General features: G+C 53.1%; 1 protein-coding gene across 1 annotated transcript; it reads right to left on the reverse strand.

Annotated features, from left to right (window-relative positions):
* Positions 1–676: 676 nt before the first annotated feature.
* LOC135829988 (pneumococcal serine-rich repeat protein-like) lies at positions 677–18,691 on the reverse strand. The gene is made up of 11 exons (XM_065342380.1): positions 18,566–18,691; positions 18,170–18,387; positions 17,711–18,028; positions 17,477–17,575; positions 16,701–16,813; positions 15,757–15,818; positions 14,240–14,354; positions 13,282–13,434; positions 8,520–12,896; positions 7,198–7,311; positions 677–6,543 (listed from the first exon to the last, which is right to left on the reverse strand). The coding sequence occupies exons 2-11, from the start codon at positions 18,282–18,284 to the stop codon at positions 3,619–3,621; spliced, it is 8,391 nt and encodes a 2,796-aa protein (XP_065198452.1). The 5' UTR covers positions 18,285–18,387; positions 18,566–18,691; the 3' UTR covers positions 677–3,618.
* Between the last annotated feature and the right edge of the window lie 1,425 nt (positions 18,692–20,116).

Consider the following 20,116-nt stretch of genomic DNA (forward strand, 5'->3'; position numbering starts at 1 on the left):
AGTATAAAACAAAAGTGTGGTGCATACAGTGCTGTCTTGATCTTTCAGCCAATAGGGAGGTTTAGTTCCCACGTAACGGAAACGCGTACGTGGGTGATCCACGTAAAGTGGATGAAGGGCACCCGTACCCACGTTGCAATGTTGTGTAGTCACACGGAACAAACAAAAGCATGAAGTGAAAGGCCCAAACCTGGTCAAAGACGAAGTTACCCGGGCCTAAGAAGCTCATCCAATATTTTGATTTCGTGCTTCGGAAACTTCTTCAGCTGAGCACCCTCACAGCTCGCACAATGCGCTCCATTCTGATTTTCACCCACGTTCTGGCGGAACGTGGGTGAGCCTCCATACACGGTATGTCGTGAATCAGAAAACGTCTGTACGTGGGTCACTGAGTATATATATCACGTGGTACACACACGTAAAGTACCCACGGATTACGTGGGACTAAACCTCCCTAGTTTCAGGTGTTTACGACACTAAGTTGCAAAATACTCTTCCAATGCATTAGTGAGAGAGTCCCGGTTAGGGCAGCACACACACACACACACACACACACACACACACACACACGGATACACATACACAAACACGCACACACACACCCATTCTGCGTGCGGACGCGGCACAGAGACTCTCCGTCCGCACGGGAATGGAAAAGTGGACACGAAGAGACGAGCCGGTTTAGAAGTCATGACAGACCAGTACACAGTCCTGTGGGGCAATATCCAGAGAGGCATGAGGGTAGCAACGCCGAATAATAACAGCTAAAAGCAGTATGAAAAAAAACAACTTTCAGCAGTAGTTGGTAGTTAGCAAAAACAAACAAAACAAACGACAATTCGAAACAGAATCAGCACAAGACAGTGTGCAATGTCTCCCGGTGACATTTTGCGAGCAAGAAAAAAGAAAGAAAGAAACCAACACACAGAACCGGGATGGCTCCAGATCACGGGCAGCCTGTATGTACCCAACATGTTATATGTATACTATTAGACATATCAGACACATTTACAAGACCAATATGGTCGCCCCGACAAGCAGCGACCAGGTCAGCACGAAAACGCACACGAGGTGACTGCTCCCCGCAGGTGAGAAGTGAAACGGCAGGCGCACAGCAACATGATTGCAGTGAGGAGCGGGTGAACTCCACACTACAACAAGAGAGAGAAAGTCAAAGACACCACTAATTGCAGTGAGGAGCGGGTGAACTCCACACTACAAAAAGAGAGAGAGAAAGTCAAAGACACCACAAATTGCAGTGAGGAGCGGGTGAACTCCACACTACAAAAAGAGAGAGAAAAGGTCAAAGACAACACAATGCAGAAAGCGAGAAATTGCACCACACGCAGCATTCGACAATCGACATACATGTACACATATACATGTACACGTGGGTTGTGTAGTCACACGGAACAAACAAAAGCATGAAGTGAAAGGCCCAAACCTGGTCAAAGACGAAGTTACCCGGGCCTAAGAAGCTCATCCAATATTTTGATTTCGTGCTTCGGAAACTTCTTCAGCTGAGCACCCTCACAGCTCGCACAATGCGCTCCATTCTGATTTTCACCCACGTTCTGGCGGAACGTGGGTGAGCCTCCATACACGGTATGTCGTGAATCAGAAAACGTCTGTACGTGGGTCACTGAGTATATATATCACGTGGTACACACACGTAAAGTACCCACGGATTACGTGGGACTAAACCTCCCTAGTTTCAGGTGTTTACGACACTAAGTTGCAAAATACTCTTCCAATGCATTAGTGAGAGAGTCCCGGTTAGGGCAGCACACACACACACACACACACACACACACACACACGGATACACATACACAAACACGCACACACACACCCATTCTGCGTGCGGACGCGGCACAGAGACTCTCCGTCCGCACGGGAATGGAAAAGTGGACACGAAGAGACGAGCCGGTTTAGAAGTCATGACAGACCAGTACACAGTCCTGTGGGGCAATATCCAGAGAGGCATGAGGGTAGCAACGCCGAATAATAACAGCTAAAAGCAGTATGAAAAAAAACAACTTTCAGCAGTAGTTGGTAGTTAGCAAAAACAAACAAAACAAACGACAATTCGAAACAGAATCAGCACAAGACAGTGTGCAATGTCTCCCGGTGACATTTTGCGAGCAAGAAAAAAGAAAGAAAGAAACCAACACACAGAACCGGGATGGCTCCAGATCACGGGCAGCCTGTATGTACCCAACATGTTATATGTATACTATTAGACATATCAGACACATTTACAAGACCAATATGGTCGCCCCGACAAGCAGCGACCAGGTCAGCACGAAAACGCACACGAGGTGACTGCTCCCCGCAGGTGAGAAGTGAAACGGCAGGCGCACAGCAACATGATTGCAGTGAGGAGCGGGTGAACTCCACACTACAACAAGAGAGAGAAAGTCAAAGACACCACTAATTGCAGTGAGGAGCGGGTGAACTCCACACTACAAAGAGAGAGAGAGAAAGTCAAAGACACCACAAATTGCAGTGAGGAGCGGGTGAACTCCACACTACAAAAAGAGAGAGAAAAGGTCAAAGACAACACAATGCAGAAAGCGAGAAATTGCACCACACGCAGCATTCGACAATCGACATACATGTACACACACACACACACCGTCTCCAAGTCAGAAACCAAAAAACTCAGGCCCAGACGGTGCTGGTCCAAAAGGCAAAAGCTGAGCAAAAAAACAACCCCTCAGGCCAAATCGGAGAGGCCCTACACGCTACAGCAACGATCGCGAAGAAGAAGAGAAAGTAAAGGAAAAGAATATAAAAATCAGCAGCAGTAGCTGGGTGGAGATCAGCAGGCGGAGAGTGATCGATTGGCGAGTTCGTCACGACGAACCATCATTGCGACACAACCACAACCAAACACATACACAAAATCATACAACTTGATGTCGTTCTGGTGTCATTGTAGTTGAGTGTCAGCAGTTCTCTATCGCGCTCCACTAGCGCAAGGCCCCCCATTGAGACGAGAAACATGCCATGGAGAAGACAGGAGCCCGCTTGCTTGCACGCGCGCACTGCATCCGCTTGGCCGTAGCAGTACAAGCGAGAGATTCATTCATGAACACGCCACCACGTGTACGAGTGTGTGTCCGCCACAATCTGCTGCCGTCGGCTCCACTGGCAGAGTGAACCGAGCCAGGCGAGCACATTTTTGTTCAGGTCACCAAGGAGGCGTCGTATCAGACGCCGCCAAACATAGCAAACAGCAAGCGCACTGTTGGATCCACAGAAGAGCGGAAAAGGCAAGAAGCAGCGGGCAGAGACAGAGTCCGGGGTCAGTCAGCCGGCCAGCAGAGCCGCTAGGGACCAGAAGCGAAGAACTGAACTGAGACGTGCCCACAACAAAATAGTCAATACACCTCCTACGGGCGCGGACATGCCACTGACAACACACAAAAGAGAAGCAAGCATACACGCCGTACGCATGCCGCTAACGGACTAGACTCGCTGGATCCACGGCAGCCTCACAAAACACGGAACATAACGACGTTGCGGCCATTGTGGTGGCTGCGGCTCGCAGACCACCTGCACTGGCGGCAGTCGTTGATGGTGATATCGAATTGGAAGAGTCTGCCAGCTTCTCTAGTCAGTAGCCGCAGCTGTTACGTTCGCCCCTGCTGACGGAGCAGCACTAACTTCGCTGTGTGCTGCTGGCGCGCTGGCTGAAGCCGGCTCAGTAGCAGAGCTGCTCGATGCCGATGGCGGTGCGGACACCTCGGACACTGCGGAACGCTGCTGCTCGACTCCTGCCGTCACCGCTGGGGGTGTACTGTCTGACACAACGATGGGTTCAAAGCTTGCGCCGGTGGCTGGAGCGGTTGGAACCGAACCAGTAGTGGCAGCAGCTGTCACACTACCACCGGACTTGTCAGCTGCAGAACCTAGCGCGGGCGCCGAATTCGACGCTGTACTCGGTGCAGAAGGCCGCAAAGCTGCGACGGGTGGAAGACCACCGACGGAGTTGCCAGCAGGGAGAAGACGACTGCTCAGCGCCGCAGACTGCTGAAAGCTGTGATGATACGGCGCGACTCCTATCGGGGCGGCGGGAAACGGACCAGCAGCGGCAGAGGCAGGGTGCACGCGAGATTGCTGAGCGGGCATGTACGGCGGCCGTGGTGCACCTTGCGCTGCGGCATTGGGATAGGGTAGAAGCGGTGACTTCCCGTCTGCCATGTTGCCAGTTGCTGCTGTGGCCGTGGACACAATAGCGGCGGCGGCAGAATTGGTCTGCTGCTGGCGCTGACGGTACATCGCCTCTTGCTCGTTGGCGTGGCGGATGTGAGTGGACGCCTCCTGAAGAGCGCGCTGCTGCTCAATGCGCTTCTGGTCAACGGGTCCCCCTTGACCTTGCTGCTGCTGTCCGGCTGCTGCTGCAGCGGCCATTTGTGCTGCCGCTGCTGCGTGCATACCACCCGGTCGCTGGGCACCGACAACCTGTCCTGCTGCTGCTGCTTGTGCCGCCGCCGTGGGTAGCGAGTAGTGATGCTGGCTGGGGTGATGACCTCGACCCACGTTGTGCAGCATACCGCCGACCGGGACGGACGAGATGTGCCTCTGGCCGGCGACGGCGGAGGGGGGCACGCCTGGCGCCTGATGCAGCGCGGTGCCGGGATGGCGCGGCGGTGCACCGATGGCATACGCCTGCGACGCCTGCTGCAGTGCGGCCGGTGAAGGGCGCACCATCTGGTTGGCGGCTGCACCTGCCTGCTGCAGGCTGCTGTGCAGCTGGTGAGCAGTGTTGGACTGCTGCTGCTGTTGTTGTTGCTGCTGGGAAGCTAATAGCTGAGATTGTGCCTGCACTTGCGAGCTCAGTGTATTGGTCTGCTGCGGTAGCGATGAGCGGATCGTATACTGGTTACCTACAAGCTGGCCAAAACCGGCCCCAGGGTGCTGGCCTTGACCTGGCTGGGAAAAGAACTGCTGCTGCTGCTGTTGTTGCTGCTGTTGTTGTTGTTGTTGCTGCTGTTGTTGTTGCTGCTGCTGTTGTGAGGCTTGTTGAAACTGCAGCTGCTGACCCACAGAGTCTGACTGTGAGGCGACCATTCCAAACGACGCAGGTTGTTGCTGCTGTGACGGGTTCTGTCTGTACATTACCTGGACATGACTAGAGTTGGAGGACGAGTTAACAGAACTACCTGTGGACTCACTACCGTCAAGGGTAGGACGGTGCAGCTGCGGCTTGAACTCCTTCGCTTCGACGTGCTTTGCGAGCGACGAGCTGCCATTACCTGCTGCTTCTCCTTGCACTTGCTTGGCTCGGCCTTGACTGGACGGAGGCGCAGACGAAGATACAGCGGCCGTCGAACTTACGGCCGTAGATCCACCGACGGACTGGTTGGAGTCGATCGGGCGTAGGGCGAGGTGCTGCTGCGCCTGACCGGGAAACGCACTGGCGGTATACTGCATGTTACGCATATGCTGCTGCTGTGACTGGACCAGGGTATTGGCTGGCGGTGCAGCGTTGCCACTCATGTGCGAGCCGCTGAGCATCATGGGCTGCATTCCGGCAGTGCCGTGCAGCTGGTGACTGACCAGGTTGGTGCCGTACGCCGCCTGGTTGAGCATCATGCGCGGACGGGCTATGGCCTGCTGCGATGCACCGGCGGCCGCTGGATTGCTCAGCATCATGGCGGGCTTGCCGTGCGGCATGTGGTACTGGCTGGTGGCAGAGTTGGGCGCCGCAGCCGCCGCCATCATGCTGCTTGCCAGCGCGCTGTCCGCAGCAAAGGAGCGGGCAGAAAGGCCGCCGGCGGCCTGGGCAGATGCCTGGCCAAGCTGCTGTGCCTGCGCACGCGTCTGCTGGAGGACAAAGCCGGACTGAGCAAGCTGCTGCTGTTGTTGTTGCTGGGGTTGCTGCTGCTGGGCTGGAGGACCCTGATACAGCGAGGCGAACGGATTGAACATGGTCTGGGCCGATAGGCCAATCTTGCTGGCACCAGCGAACCCTTGGCCGGCAGGGATTTTCTCAGCTTCGCCGGGTGCGCTACCGGCTGTGCCACTGCTGACATGCGGCTTGCTGGTTTCGGCAACGCTCGCCGGGTGCGCTACCCGACTGTGATCGGGGGCGGGCGTTGACACCGTATTCCAAGCATTATAGGCAGCCAGCTGGGTCTTCTGCTCCAGTTGCTCCGTTGTCTTGATGGTACTGTTGGTAGTGGCGGGCTTAGCTTGTTGTTGCTGCTGCGGTTGCTGTGCCGTCTGTTGTTGCTGCTGTTGGACGCCACCCCAGGACGAGAAGGGATGGTTACTGAGGGTTTGATCCATACCCATTGACATGGCCGACGCAGGCCCCGTGATGGTGCTGCCGGCCATGGGAGCGGGGGACACCTGCTTGCCCAGTCCGGGCATACTTGCCGCCTGCAGAGCGGCGCCGCCCGGTGTTTGCAGTTTGGCGGAGACTGCAGTGGCTACTGGCTTCATACTGTCAGTGCTCGGAGGCTCGGCTGCAGGATGCGACTCTGCTCCGGCACCTTCAGCGGGAGAAACGGATTCGTCCGCATCGCTCGTCTGCACAACACAAGACAAAATAGGCCAATGGATTGTTGACTATTGTTCTGCATTGTATGACGTGTGCAAGTACGCCATGAGATACTAATCGTCATATACTGTGTACGCAGAAATTTTCGTCTGGAATTAAATTTCGTTTTTTCCGTCCAAGGAGGTTTTGGACTAAATGAAATGCCGGACTAATGTCGATGGTCCAGCTTTTCAATCCACTCTTATGATCCATGGACGAAATTTACAACCAGACAAACTCCCTTTCTTTGGAGTTGGGCGAAATTATTGACCGACGAAATATTCTGCCTGTACAGTGCTCAACAGTCCAAGAATGTTATAACATTCATTTGTTATTATTTGTTGCAGCCCGAGGCAGGACAGCTGAAGATTCGTACGGAGCAGGTATTTTGAATTTTATTATTTTACTTGGGCATTGCCAACAGACCCTAAGGTCTTCTTACAGGGTGCCCAGCAGGTGTGCAAAACAAGAGCACGATTTTACTGGTCCAACAATGAACATAAAACTGGCATACATGTAACTGCAGCATAAAGACGGAATCCAAATCAATCAATGCTTCTCTTGATACAGTGTCGACGGTGTTGCCTAGCCAAAACAAAACACTGCCACATTCACAGACACAATAGGCTACGCGATCAACTTACCTTGGACTTCTTGTCAAGAATTTGCTTCTTGGGCTTCTTCTCCGGACGACGGGCCTTTGCAGAGTCTCCAGCGGCCATATTGGCTGATGTCTTGCTGCTCTTGCGCTCAGCCGACTGTTCGGAAGAATGCAAACACAGGAAGAGAAAAAGCGAGTGAATAGCTTGATACACAAAATGTTCTTATATGCGTTACGTCATATTATCTTGACAGGTAGCATCAGCAAAATGTGAAACGTACGAAAAGGTCGTTGCTCGGAAATTAAAACAAAAGACACCACGTTTATAGTCTGGGAATTTGTCTCGTCATTGCAACGAACTCCGTACATCACCCTATCTTACAAGAGGAAAGCCATACGCACACACATAGAACCAGGCTCTAAGTATTAGCAATATACCAGTGTCATAAGCCCTCCCCAATAACTGCGTACATTTAGGGTGTGTTTGGTTGGTACGATCTAGAACAGGATTGAACAGCGGGTGCATATGCGCAGCCTCATGCCAAACAAACGGTACTCCAGAAACAGAGCACATTTTCGTGAAAAAATGTGCCAAACGCGGTGCATTCTTCGACATGTGTATGGGTCGCCATGGTCACTTTGTACGGTACTACGAATCAAACCCAAAAGCGTATGCACGTGATCATTTGGGACCAAAATCGATGTTCCCGCCAGGTTTCACTGTGAAAAAGTGAAACTGCTCAGTCTGCTCCGGCCTCGAAGCCGGAGCAATCAGAACATGTTCTGGCCGACCCAGAACAGGTGCAGTCCCAACCAAACGCGCTGTTCTGGTGAATCTTGCTGTAGGTCGTACCAACCAAACGCGCCCTTAGTAAGTGGGTGCAACTCTTTTTTTCGGTCGACCAACACACTCACGCATACCGGGGGCTTCAGAAGCTAACCAGAGTCAATCTTACAAAAGATTGCTACCTACATGTTGCGAGTTTCAAACATGTACGCAGACAGGCAGTTGATTTACAGCACAGCACACATATTCACAGGAGCTAACCGGCCAGCCAAGTTGCATCACGCTGCAGCTGCTGTTGAGCAGTTGACCCGATTCAATATCACCAATATCACTGTTCGCGTTTTGAGAGTTATCGAGATTTTCCAGGAGGGGGGTCAATCTACAGTACACCTCTCTACAGCACCTACTGGAAGTCAACACATATTCGGCCTGGTCAAATTTGGCCGACACTTTAATGCGGCCGAAATGGGTTTTAGCCCTGGGATGCTGAAATTTGAATGAGCCGAACATTTGTAGACTTACAGTAAATGAACAAAGAAACGATAAGGCTGCAAACCAAGCCTCGGCGTGGCACATACCTTGCCAGAGTCCACAGTAGTGGTGGCGTCGTTGCCACCAGGACGAACGGTGGTCTCCTTTCGCCTGGTGCCGCCGCGCCCACGACCACGTGCCTTGGCTTTCGCGGCGGCGGCCGCTGCTGCCGTTGATGATGATGACGACGAGGCAACAGAAGCACCGCTGGAGGTTGCGGTGGCGGCTTTAGAGCTAGTACCGGGGGTGGTGGCGACCTTCTTGTCACCTACAGCACCCTGGCTGCGCGGCGGGTTGTAACTGGCGCCGGCGCCGTCGGGGCCCACCTGAAGGATCTCGTGCACCGTGGACGACGGATGATTGCTGGTGGCCGTCTGCACCGTGGGAGAGCTGGGCGTGTTGGCAGTGCTGCTACCAACGCTCTGTTGCTGCTGCTGAACAACCGTGTTGTACAGTGCTGGCATGTCGAACGGAGACGCCAGGAAGTTCTGCTGTGAATTGGCGGCTTGGCCTGTGGGCGAGACGGGCGATGCGCCAGAGTCAGTACCCGACGCCGCCGACCCACTCCAGGCGCTCGACGTCTTCTCCACCGGTTTGCCGCCGGTGCTTACTGACGTACTGCTGCCACCCGATGCCGTCATGGCGTAGCTGGCAGAGGCGTTGCTACCGCTGAAGAGAACTGGCGAGGTGGCGGACACGGGAGCGCGAGCACCGACAGCGCGTGACGACTGAGCACCCTGGGACGAAGACGCCGCAGCTCCGTTAACCTGAGCAGAGCCGGTCTTACGCGACGATTCCCGTGACGCGGTCGCATCACCCTGCTGGCGCTGCTGCTGCTGCTCTTCAAGCTGCTTGCGCTGGCGTTTCTCACGCTGGTTGCGGCGTGAAACAACCTCCTGGAAATCACCGTCGGCCGTGGAGCCGGCGTCGACAAGAGGAGCGCTCCGCTGGTTCTTGCCTTTCTCTGGAACTTCATCAATGACATGCACCATGGCCGAGTTGAAGTCGACGCTATCTAGAACATGGACCTTGGGTGTTGTGGGCCGCTTTGGCCGTGCACTCGCAGCATCCGGGGCTGGGCTACTGGACCGACCAGAGTTGACTGGAGGTTCTGTGGGCGACAGTTTGTTCGCTGTTTGCTGATTGCGAGCGCCACGCCGAGCTTTCCCAATACCACGTTGACGCTGTGATGAAGCACCCAAGCGCCCTTCGGCGGACTTGTCGTCGGCTTGGTTACCAGTACTGGCGACAGACGATCGGGGAGCGACAGACGGATTGGGCAGAAGAGCTGCAGGCCGTTGCGTACTATAGCCCTTGACCTTACCGCCGCGAGCGGGCGGTGCTGATGTCGTCGTCGTGCCAGTGCCGGTGTTCGCCACACTGGTGGATGATCCGGACGTGGCCATGGATCCACTCTCACCGCTGCCGCGGCGAGTGTTGACGGAATGGCCTCCGCGACCACGTGCTGGTGCCGCGACGGCATCACGGCCAGCCCTTGGCGGTCTGGTGCTGGCTGTAGACGTTGCTGCTGCCGCTGCTTCCTTGCCTGTGTTGGACGATAGCGATGTGATGGGCGCGGGTGGCGGCCCCTCGCGGCTTTCTGCTTCCTTGCTGGCGCTCTCCTCCAGTGCTCTGGCTTCGCGGCGGCGGGTAATGGCACGCTCACGTGCTGCTCTGATCTGGTCGGCGTCCTGCACCTTCTGAGGTTTACCTTCCTTGCCGCTGGACTCGTCCAGCGACGATCGCTTAGCGGCAGGAACGGACTCCGCAGAATCCCTCGGTGCTGCTGATGCGGCTGATGTGGATGCCTCTGTAAACGTGGGCCGTGCTGACGGTGTCGACCAGGCAGGCTGTCTTGGCTTGTCCTGTCTGGAACGCGCGTCCGATGTTTCCGCCTGCGACTTGGCGCTGGGCTTGCTGACGGAGCCGCCATCAGTGCTGTCTCGTGCTTCGGCCCGGGGATGGTCTGTGCCGCTGGTGCGTGGCTTCCTGGTGCGCTTGTCTCCGTCTGCACGCTCGTGGCGCTCTCGACGCTCGGGTCTGTCCGCACGCTCTGGCCTGTCTGTGCGCTCGCCGCGATGATCTGCACGCTCGCCTCTCTCTGGCCTCTCTCGGTCGGGTCTGTCTGTACGTTCGCGACGTTCCGGACGCTCGCGGTTTCCACCGTCGGCGGCATCACGCTGGTTACGTGCAGCACCGCCGCCGCGCTCCGAGCGGCCACCTCTCTCACGCCGATCCGGACGCTCTGCTCGCTCGCCGCGGTCTTCGCCAGTACGTTCAACACGGTCTCCTCGGTCTTGGCGAGCACCTCGCTCTGCACGGTCTCTGCGCTCGTGACGATCGCCACGGTCGGCGCGCTCAGGACGGGAATCCTGCTCGCCGCCACGCTCCGTGCGCTGTTGTTCACCTCCTCGCTCTTCTCTCCTGGGGCGTGGCGCATCGCGACTGCCACCAGTGCGCTGTTCGTCGTTGTCTCTGCGACGGTGCTCCCTGCGACGGTCCGCGCGGCCATCTGCTCCCTCGGACTGTTGCTGCTGCTGCTGCTGGTTGTCGCCACCGCGCTTCCACGGGCCGTCCGAGCGGGAAGGTCTCTCGCGACGTGGCCTGTGCTCAGCCTGAACATCCGGCGACGGAGCTGAGTCCTTCAAGCCGACGGCGCCCTCTTCTTTCTGTGCGTCAGCCGCGTCGGCCTGCGCATCAGCCGCGACCTGAGCAGCAGCAGCAATGGCTGCGGTGGCCTCGCGCGTCTTTTCAATACTCTCCATGCGCTCTTCTCGACGCCGATCCTCGCGTGGCCGCCGCCTCGCCGATCGCTCTTCATCATAGCCACCGTAGTCCTCACGTGGACCCTGGACGCGAGGCTCGTACCGGTAGTCATCACGATAATCCTGGCCGCCGCCCCCGCCACCACGGCGGGGCCCGCCGCGACCACCGCGGTGCTCGTCGCCAAAGCGCGCGCTGCCTCGGCCTCTGCCTCGCATTCGGCCGCCGCCCTCGGGGCGGTCCGGGCGGTGACCATACTCGTCGTCATAACCGCGGTACAGCTGACGCTGGTTGTGTGGTCCGCCGGGACCAGCAGCACGGGCATCACCGCTGCCACCACCGCGACCGTACCGACTGTACATCTCCTCGTCGTCCATGCCGCCCATGTGGTGCCCATCGTCGCCATGATGGCCGTGGTGCGGGTAGCGAGGACGATCGCGATCGTCCATGTAGCCGCCAGGTGTGGTGGCGTCGTCCGGCCGCACCGTCTCCTTAATGTCCTTGGACTGCTCCGCCGTGGGCCACTCCTCAACGGGCAGGCTCGACGAAGGCGGCTGCGTAGGGGCGGCGACTTCCGGCGACTTGCGCACATTGCCCCACGCCGATGTAGCCGGCGGAGGAGCGGCTCGCAAGGGAGCAGCGGGACGCCGGCGAGGAGATGGTGGTGCATCCTGTGCTGCAGGGCCACCTGTCGCCGATGCTCGCTCTGCTGCATGATGGTCTTGCTCGGGGGCTACGGCAGCCGGAGCAGATCTCCGCTCGCTCTGTGTGCTCTCGGATGAGGCGGACGTCGTACTGGCAGAAGTCGCGGGAGCAGGCTGTTGCTGATGCTGTTGTTGCTGCTGCTGCCTGCGCATTATCGTCAGTGCAGGCTGACCACCAGCTGCCGGCGGTGGACCAGAAGTAGCGCTGCTGACAACGTCCATGGCTTGAACCGACGACGTTTCTACTGAGGACGATGCCGCAGCAGTTGCTGTCGTCGGCTTGTTGGCCGTAGTCGTCGCCACAGTGCTGTTGGCGGCAGCATTCGGCCGTTCGTCGTGCATTGGCCGCAGCGTGACGTCGCTACGACGCATGCGCGTACGCTGGGGCTGAGATGGCTGCGCTGGCTGCTGCTGGTCGTGATCAAACTGACGCGATGGGCGCTGCTGGTCACGGCGATCTTCGCCGGCCATTTCGTCCTGGCTGGCAGACCGCCACTGTGCCGACTGTCCTTGTCCACGATTGGGCATGGCAGACGACTGCTGCTGTTGCGGCGGCGGATGAGACTGCGTGGGACTGCTGACACGTTTGCGCTCGGTCAGCTCTCGCAGCTTGGCTTGTGTGCGCTCGCGCCTGGCCTGCTCCTCCTCCAGCTCCTGCTCTCGGCGACGCTGGATGTTCTGACGGGCTTCAGTGCTGAGGCGGAAACGCGACTCGTTACTGCCAGCCGGCGACTGGGCAGTGGGTTGCGGCGGCGCCTGGGTATGGTTGGCAGCCGCAGCGCCCTGATGTCCTGCCGCTGGCGTTTGTCGCCTGTTGTAGTCCTGACCCGCATTGTTGCGCTGCTGCTGTGCTTGCTGCTGTTGCTGTTGGGAGAAGTTGGCAGCGGAAGCATCGGGCAAGCCGTTGACACGCTGATCGTGTCCGCCAGATGGTGGCGCTGAGCTACTGCCATCTCGCTGCACGGAACACAGCAATTGGGAAAACAGAGAAGAAACCATACAGGCATGAGCATCATACAGAGGGAAGCAAGAGTTACTTGACAGTTTTGCAGACAAAAACCAAAGGGATGCTTTCGTCCGTTGCTCGGAAATTAAAACAAAGACACCACGTTTGTAGTCTGGGACTGATTCTCGTCATTGCAACGGACATCGTTGTGCACATCGCAGCAGGTGACCATGTTTTGACATGCACAGGCAGAGCAGAGAACAGGACAGGTAGTGTTGTTGTTTAGCTTTATTTTACTTCAACATAGACACAGGCAACATCTACCTTCTTACTGGGCGTATTGCCACAGTTTAATCACAAAATGATGAAGATGTGCGCGTGCGCGCCATGACTCACCTTGAAAGCCAGACGTTGAGGTCTAGCTTGGTCCTGCTGATGCTGTGTATGCCTGGGACCTGCTCCAGCGCCGCCAGGCGAACGAGGAGAGCGGCCTCCCTTTGATGCATCGTCATCGCTGTCACCCCAGCTTAACTTAGCATCAAAGTCAACCTACACAACGACAATCAATCGCAAGAGAGAGAGAGAGAGAGAGAGAGAGAGAGAGAGAGAGAGAGAGAGAGAGAGAGAGAGAGAGAGAGAGAGAGAGAGAGAGAGAGAGAGAGAGAGAGAGAGAGAGAGAGAGAGAGGACACAAAAAAGCCATGGGCGAGCGTAAAGTATTGGCTTTACTTGATCATGTGTGCACGGCTACACATGCGGCCACACAATATTCGCAAACAGACCAGCACAACAACCGAAGCAGAAAGGCCGAGATTCCTTTGGACAGCTGCAGTTGCTCGGAAATTAAAACAAAAGACACCACGTTTGTAGTCTGGGACTGATTCTCGTCATTGCAACGCGCTGTTGGCACGGCCAGAAAGATTCCTTGCACTCTAGTCAGCTCTAGCTGGAAAAGTAGATTCGCACAGGAAGGGTTACACACATTGTACATGGCATGCTATGTCCACATGCAAAACACCGACAAAACCTAGCCCAATCTCCCTTCAGAGGAGACCATGCAACTACAGCAAACTGATGGCCGGGGCATTGTTCTGATTGAACTAAACGCCCAGGAGAACTCTGCAACCTTGTGTGCGCAATAACTGCTGTACACTCCAGGAGAGTTGTGGTTGCTCGTGACAGTGCTCAACGCACCTAGGTGCAGAGTACACAAACTTAAAAGAAGGAAACAAAGTGTTCCGCCTGATGCTTAGTAAAACAGTGAAACTCGAGTCACCACACAGTAGAAAACCATTGTTTCCTTCTTTCAAGTCTGCGAAACTGCTGTACATGTACAGGCCATTCACAAGACATACCTCTTCCTGCTGCCCGGCCCATCCGGACTCCTCGTCATCCTCGCGCAAGTGCCTGATGTCGTCGGCACTGACAGAGGATGCGGAGTGTGCCTTGCCAGGAACCGCGAGTCGCGGTCTGCAACAGCAATGATGCCGGAGAAAGCAAACAAACACGGACGACGACAAGTCATGCATTAGTTACGATGACAGCACTCGACCACTCGACTTCGTGCAGAACAGGACTTGGCTTGCTCGGAAATTAAAACAAAGACACCATGTTTGTCGTCTGCGGATGATTCTCGTCATAGCAACCAGGCACTCGTATCATTGAGAAATACACCATGCAAAGAATTGTGGCACAATGCACTGTAATGAAGGCACCAAATTTCCAAAACAGCTGCACATGATCACTGGTCCTCGACCTCAACAAGTGTTCTACAATGTAGATTGTGTCTGCTAAAACTGGTAGCTCTATCCAACTTCACGGCCTCTGCCGAGTCAAAGGCTAACTGTTGGACTACGAAAAAGAATACAGATGCTGGCCAGATATCCTGCACCCTCAGGACCAGACGCTGCTGTGGATACTGTAATAAATCAACAAATTTTCGCCAGTGAAAAACTCTCGCCGATCTGCAAAAAACACTTTTCGCCGCCACTAAATTTTCGTTGTGGGTGTGCAAGAGTCCGAAAAAGTGATCGATGTTTCGTGCGGCATGTACTAGTGCCAGTAGTAGTGGTATAGTAGTACAAATGTCCGCGTAGTTTGTAGATCCCTGTCTACTGTACGCATTTTTTTACAGAGAGTCCAGCGGCATAAGAGTGACCCAAACTGACAAATGGTTCTGGGGACAAATTTTTGCAAGCGAAATTTTTTTGATTTACAGTAACTGAATACTCTTGATAGCTGGAGCTACATAGTTATCTTGTATTTAAGACTCAAAAGGACTGTACAGGCCAATTCATACTTCATCTCGCGTACGGGAAAATCATCGGAGGACCGTCGCGCGATGGGCTGAGTTGAGCGAGTTGAGCTCAAGCCGACTTTTTCGCGATGCGACGCATTTCCCGTAGGCGAAATGAAGTATGAATCAGGCTTCCAGCATTACTGTACCTGTATTTATGATGTTCTATTATGTGTAGCACTATCCTGAGATAGAGTCATCGTGCTAATATCTAGAGAGTGACTTGCATGTTACATAAAGGCAACCATGCTCGCTGTCCACATTCAATAGAATCAAGACTGAAAATATACAGTATATAAGCTGTCAGTGCTCTGCTGGATAACCAACATGGCGGATGATTAAACACTGGATGCGTGACATACCACTGTACTCAGTTTACTAAAACTTGTGCAGTCGTTTGCAGAGATTGATACTGCTACCTCTCTGCACCAGTAACACAAAGTCTTTCTCCAGCCTGTGAACGGGTAGAGGCGCCCGTCAGTATTGTTCACCGCATTGGTAAACACACACACACGCACACACACACGCACACACACACACGCACATGCGCGCGCACACACACATGCCTGAACTGACCTTGGCGAACTCGACGTGGTAGAGACCGGTCTCCTAGCGTCCAGTGCCCCAGGAGGGCCGTACTGGAAACACAGGGAGCAACGACACAACACAGTAATTACAGCAGGAGTTTAGATCACAAAATCCTGCTACAAACAGCAAGACTTTCAAGCCATGGACATCAACACACACACACACACCATTTGACAAATTGAAGGGGTCCACTGCCAATTGCGAGAGAGGGGGTAAGAGGGGCTTGCGAAGGAGAACACGATGGCTGCCAACCCTGAGTCTCCAAACTTCCAGACAAAGGAACAAATGAATATGTACTGCGCTGTGAGCATAACAACATTGAAACACATACAGTCAAACCTCGTTAGGACGAACACTGATAAGGCGAACTTTCCATTAGTACGAACTAAGTTCAATCCTATGGTTGGCCAGGCATCAATTCAAGTCAAAATTATTCGTTTACGACGAACTTCTGTACAGCGAACTTTCGCGAAGACGAACTATTTTCAAGTGTGATTTGAACAAAGTCAGTGTGGTCATGTACATGTAGTACGAACTTTCGGTCCACGAGCGTGCGCGCGTGCGCTGGCTGCCTTTTTTCTTCTATTTTTTTCAATAGTCGAGGTCATATTGTATGTACAGTGCAAATTGTTTTCAAGCGTGTTTTGAACAAAATAATCAGTGCGTTGTACGAACTTTCGACACAGTCGTGATTCATTGCACTTTGTCATTGTACTTACCTGTTTCTGGCTTATGCTAAGAATAACATGCTTCCCATGTACCACAGCATGCACCTTCACATAAATACAATCCACCTGATATGCATATCGATGTTTTGTCAAATCTGGACAAGAAGAACTCCCGATAAGACAAACAAATGTGTTCAGTCCCTTGAAGTTCGTCCTAACGAGGTTTGACTGTAGTGACATAATCTATTTGAATGGATTACGTACCCCACGTCCAGCTGGTGCAGGCCGTGAGCCTCCTCCTCCGCGTGGACTAGCAGCCCCAGAACCTGGACTAGGGCGATCTCCAGGGCGAAAGGAAGCCCGGTATCCCTCCACAACTATGTTACATAGAGGATCAGAGCACGAACGACACAAACAAATCACCCACTTAAACGTCTTGCACTCAAAAATATTTACTGGTTGGAGGGAAAGATGCAAACAGGAAAAGTCTGAAGAAAAAGTTTACTGTCACCACCAGGACTCGAACCAGGGACCCTCACTTGTAAGTTGTAGCCAGCGATGCTCCAACCACTGAGCTATGGTGTAGCAGTCATCCCAGCAGAGAGCGTTCAACATATTCTTCGGACTTCAAAAAATATAAATAATTTACACTCACAAGTCTAACAATTGCAATGCTCATGACAACAACGAGTAGAACCTGCACTGCAAAACTAGCCAGGCCTTACAACCACAAAACATGAACAGGGAAGCAGTAATCCATTTAATCAGCTCATACATGTATGTACAGAATTTTTTTACGGAATCAAGATCTCTCGATTCTAATTTTTACAATCAAATCAAAAAAATTGAATGGAACAATAAATTCATGGCGCATGCCACACGGAGCTATCCACCGGTTTCGACTCCAGGGTGAACATGTTGCTCATCTATACAATTTAATGCATGTTCCCACAACAAAATGTTCACGGACACATTCTCTAGCAAAAATTGATTCAGGAAATGATCATGCAAGAAAATGAACGAAAACGACCTCGACTTACAAGCATCGTTTCTGTCCGCGGATTGGGTTCTTGGTCTATTGTCATTGCCAAGGCTTGGAAATTCACGCTGGAAGGTTTGCTGACCGAGTGCTGCTGGACCTACAGAACAGGAGAGGACGCACGCACGCATACATGCATATTAACACAATAATTATTAGAACATTTCCCTTATAACAAATGCAAAGCAGCCAAAAGAGATGTCGCAAAAACTGAAATACCCAAAACGTTGCTCACCTCTGGAGGGAGCGGGCGGCTCAGGGCTCGATACCGATGCCCAATTTCTCTTCGTAGGTGGATCTCCACCAGCCTGGCTCACAGTCTGTGTGGTGGACGGCGTTGAGCTTGGCGACGGCTCAGGGTTTACTCGTTCGGCGCTTGAAGTCGACGAAGTTTTATCTTTGGTTTGATTCGCCGTACCCCATCCACCACCACCACTAGGGACAAGACTGACAGTAGGATCATGTCCCTGGTGCTCTTTTCTTAGACTCGGAATAGCAACAGGCTTCGGAGGTCTAAGGGGTACTTTTCCAAGACTTTGAAGTCCATGTCGGTCTGAGACGGCAAGAAAATATGCATGCACAGCGGATATACACAACACACACACACGCAACAACCCAAAGACACTCAAAATACTTGTCCATGTCGACAAAGATATCGACAACCACAACAACTCCGACGGTAGCGAGCACTCACTGATTCCAGATGGTTTCTGTTGTTGTGCTTGGGCAGGTTTGTAAATGGCATTTGCGTTCAATGACGAATATTTAGGTTGTGAAGAAGTCCTACGAGTCGATCCTCGGTCAGCCATTCCCAAATCACTGGCATTAAAGAATTGGGAAATCAAAGGAGCCCAAGGAAGTTCTCCAAAGCTTCTCCTCGCATCCAACAGCGCCTGGCGGTTGCAGAACAACCTACAGTGAAGACCACCAGGGTATCAAACAGCCATCAAAACGCTGCACAACTGCGTTCGAGTAGGATTTGGGAACAATGGCCTCGCGCAAGCGCAAAAAAACGGACTAAGTCCGCCAACAACAGCTACATCCACCAAGAGTTTCGGGTATCATCGGCTCAACGAAGAAATTCCCTTACCTCTATATCGGCAGAAGTTGAGCAAGGATAAAGGGATGCAATTACTGGTAGAAGTACAAGGAACAAACTGAAAAGACGACCTTCGAGCTTCATCAAAAAATAGGAGCCCGTGGATAAGCGGCACCAAATCGGTTCGGCAAGAGAAGCAGAGCTCAAGCATGCAACAGCCTACGCATCAGACATTTTGTAAATCGCGCAACACTGAAGTACCTAGGCGTTTCATCTATAAGTCTAGTCTAATACGAATTTACCGTAAACTTTAGAAGGTGTCCCTCTAGTTTTCTTCATTATTGACCAGTTTACTGTGAGTTCTCATTTTCACTTTTCGCGGGAAATGCAAAAATGGAGAACATGTCGCATCACGATCACGCGCATGCGATTCGTAAATCATTGGAGCAAAAAAAATCATACCCGGTATGATCGGTATTTTGACTATGAAGTCGGTGCATAGTGATTCAAGCATTTTTCAATCTTGTACCTGTCATTGTTGTAGCATGAAACATAGCCTATCATAGGCCATCAAATCGTCAGACATACGATTGGCTTGCTCCCACGGAAAGTTACTGGGAGATATTATGTATAATATTGTTCTTACGAGACCTGCCTCGTTGGGAAACCTGCGTCAGATCAAACAGCTGGAACATGGCTCCACAAAACCTCTGGTGAAAAAGTAGTTTTGAATTTGAGAATTATGTGGATGGCTGGAGGTAAGGATCTACACATACAATCAAGAGTATAAGGGGGCTTATACTCTTGATACGATTGTATAACGTTGGTCCATTATAAATGGCATTATCGTTTGGTTGGGATCCACTTCTCACGATGATGATCCTTGGTCGGATCCATGCCATGGCATGGGATCATTGATTTCAATGATTTGTTTAGGGATTGAAAGGGATGACGTCAGAAGTCAGTCGAAATTGAGTTTGGTATTAATTTTGCTCACAAACTACAGGCAAGAGTTCACAGGCCCAGTCCAGTAACTACACGTATCGCGTATGCCGGCAGATGCGTTGCGCTGCTGCTGTGAAGGAACCGACCAAACAACTGTTACGTGTACCGTGTACGTGTCCATACAAACACTGGATGCAAGTGGCTCCAAAAAATCTTGCGTTGTCATGACCAGGGACTCCGGGCTGGTTTTCAAGCCCTATTGTATCTGAGCTGAGCACCCCTCCTCATACCTGTCCTGGGGGGGGGGGGGGGGGGGGGGGGGAGAGGGATCGCGATAACTCCAATTTCTGAAATTTTGGGTGCTCAATATTTTCGGGATGAGGGCAAAAGGCCAGGTTCGGTGACCAGAAATTTTAGGTACAGAGAAGCAGCTCCCTATTGCCAGTATTGGATTATGTGTGCTGGTGTTTGTTCGGTTTACTGAAAGTTTAGGTATGAAACCGATGCACCGAAAATACCGAAAATTTGTGAAATTACAGTATATTTGTCCGTGATTTTGACAGCTATTAAATCTCCATACTAGCAAGAGTACATAACCAAGAGTGTGCAAATCGACGATCCCGCAGCCCAGGGCAGAATGGCCGTGTACTCTTCGTA

The sequence above is a fragment of the Sycon ciliatum genome, chromosome 13, assembly GCF_964019385.1.
Source record: "Sycon ciliatum chromosome 13, ocSycCili1.1, whole genome shotgun sequence".
Lineage (NCBI taxonomy): Eukaryota > Metazoa > Porifera > Calcarea > Leucosolenida > Sycettidae > Sycon > Sycon ciliatum.

What these genes read in the sequence shown, in the direction of transcription:
- LOC135829988 (XM_065342380.1), bottom strand. Translation starts at nt 18,284, where the DNA reads ATGGCTGACCGAGGATCGACTCGTAGGACTTCTTCACAACCTAAATAT. An exon ending in GCCGCCCGCTCCCTCCAGAG is followed by an intron (nt 17,576 to 17,710) that starts GTGAGCAACGTT and finishes CCTGTTCTGTAG; the next exon opens with GTCCAGCAGCACTCGGTCAG. An exon ending in ACCACGTCGAGTTCGCCAAG is followed by an intron (nt 14,355 to 15,756) that starts GTCAGTTCAGGC and finishes TTGCTGTTGCAG; the next exon opens with ACCGCGACTCGCGGTTCCTG.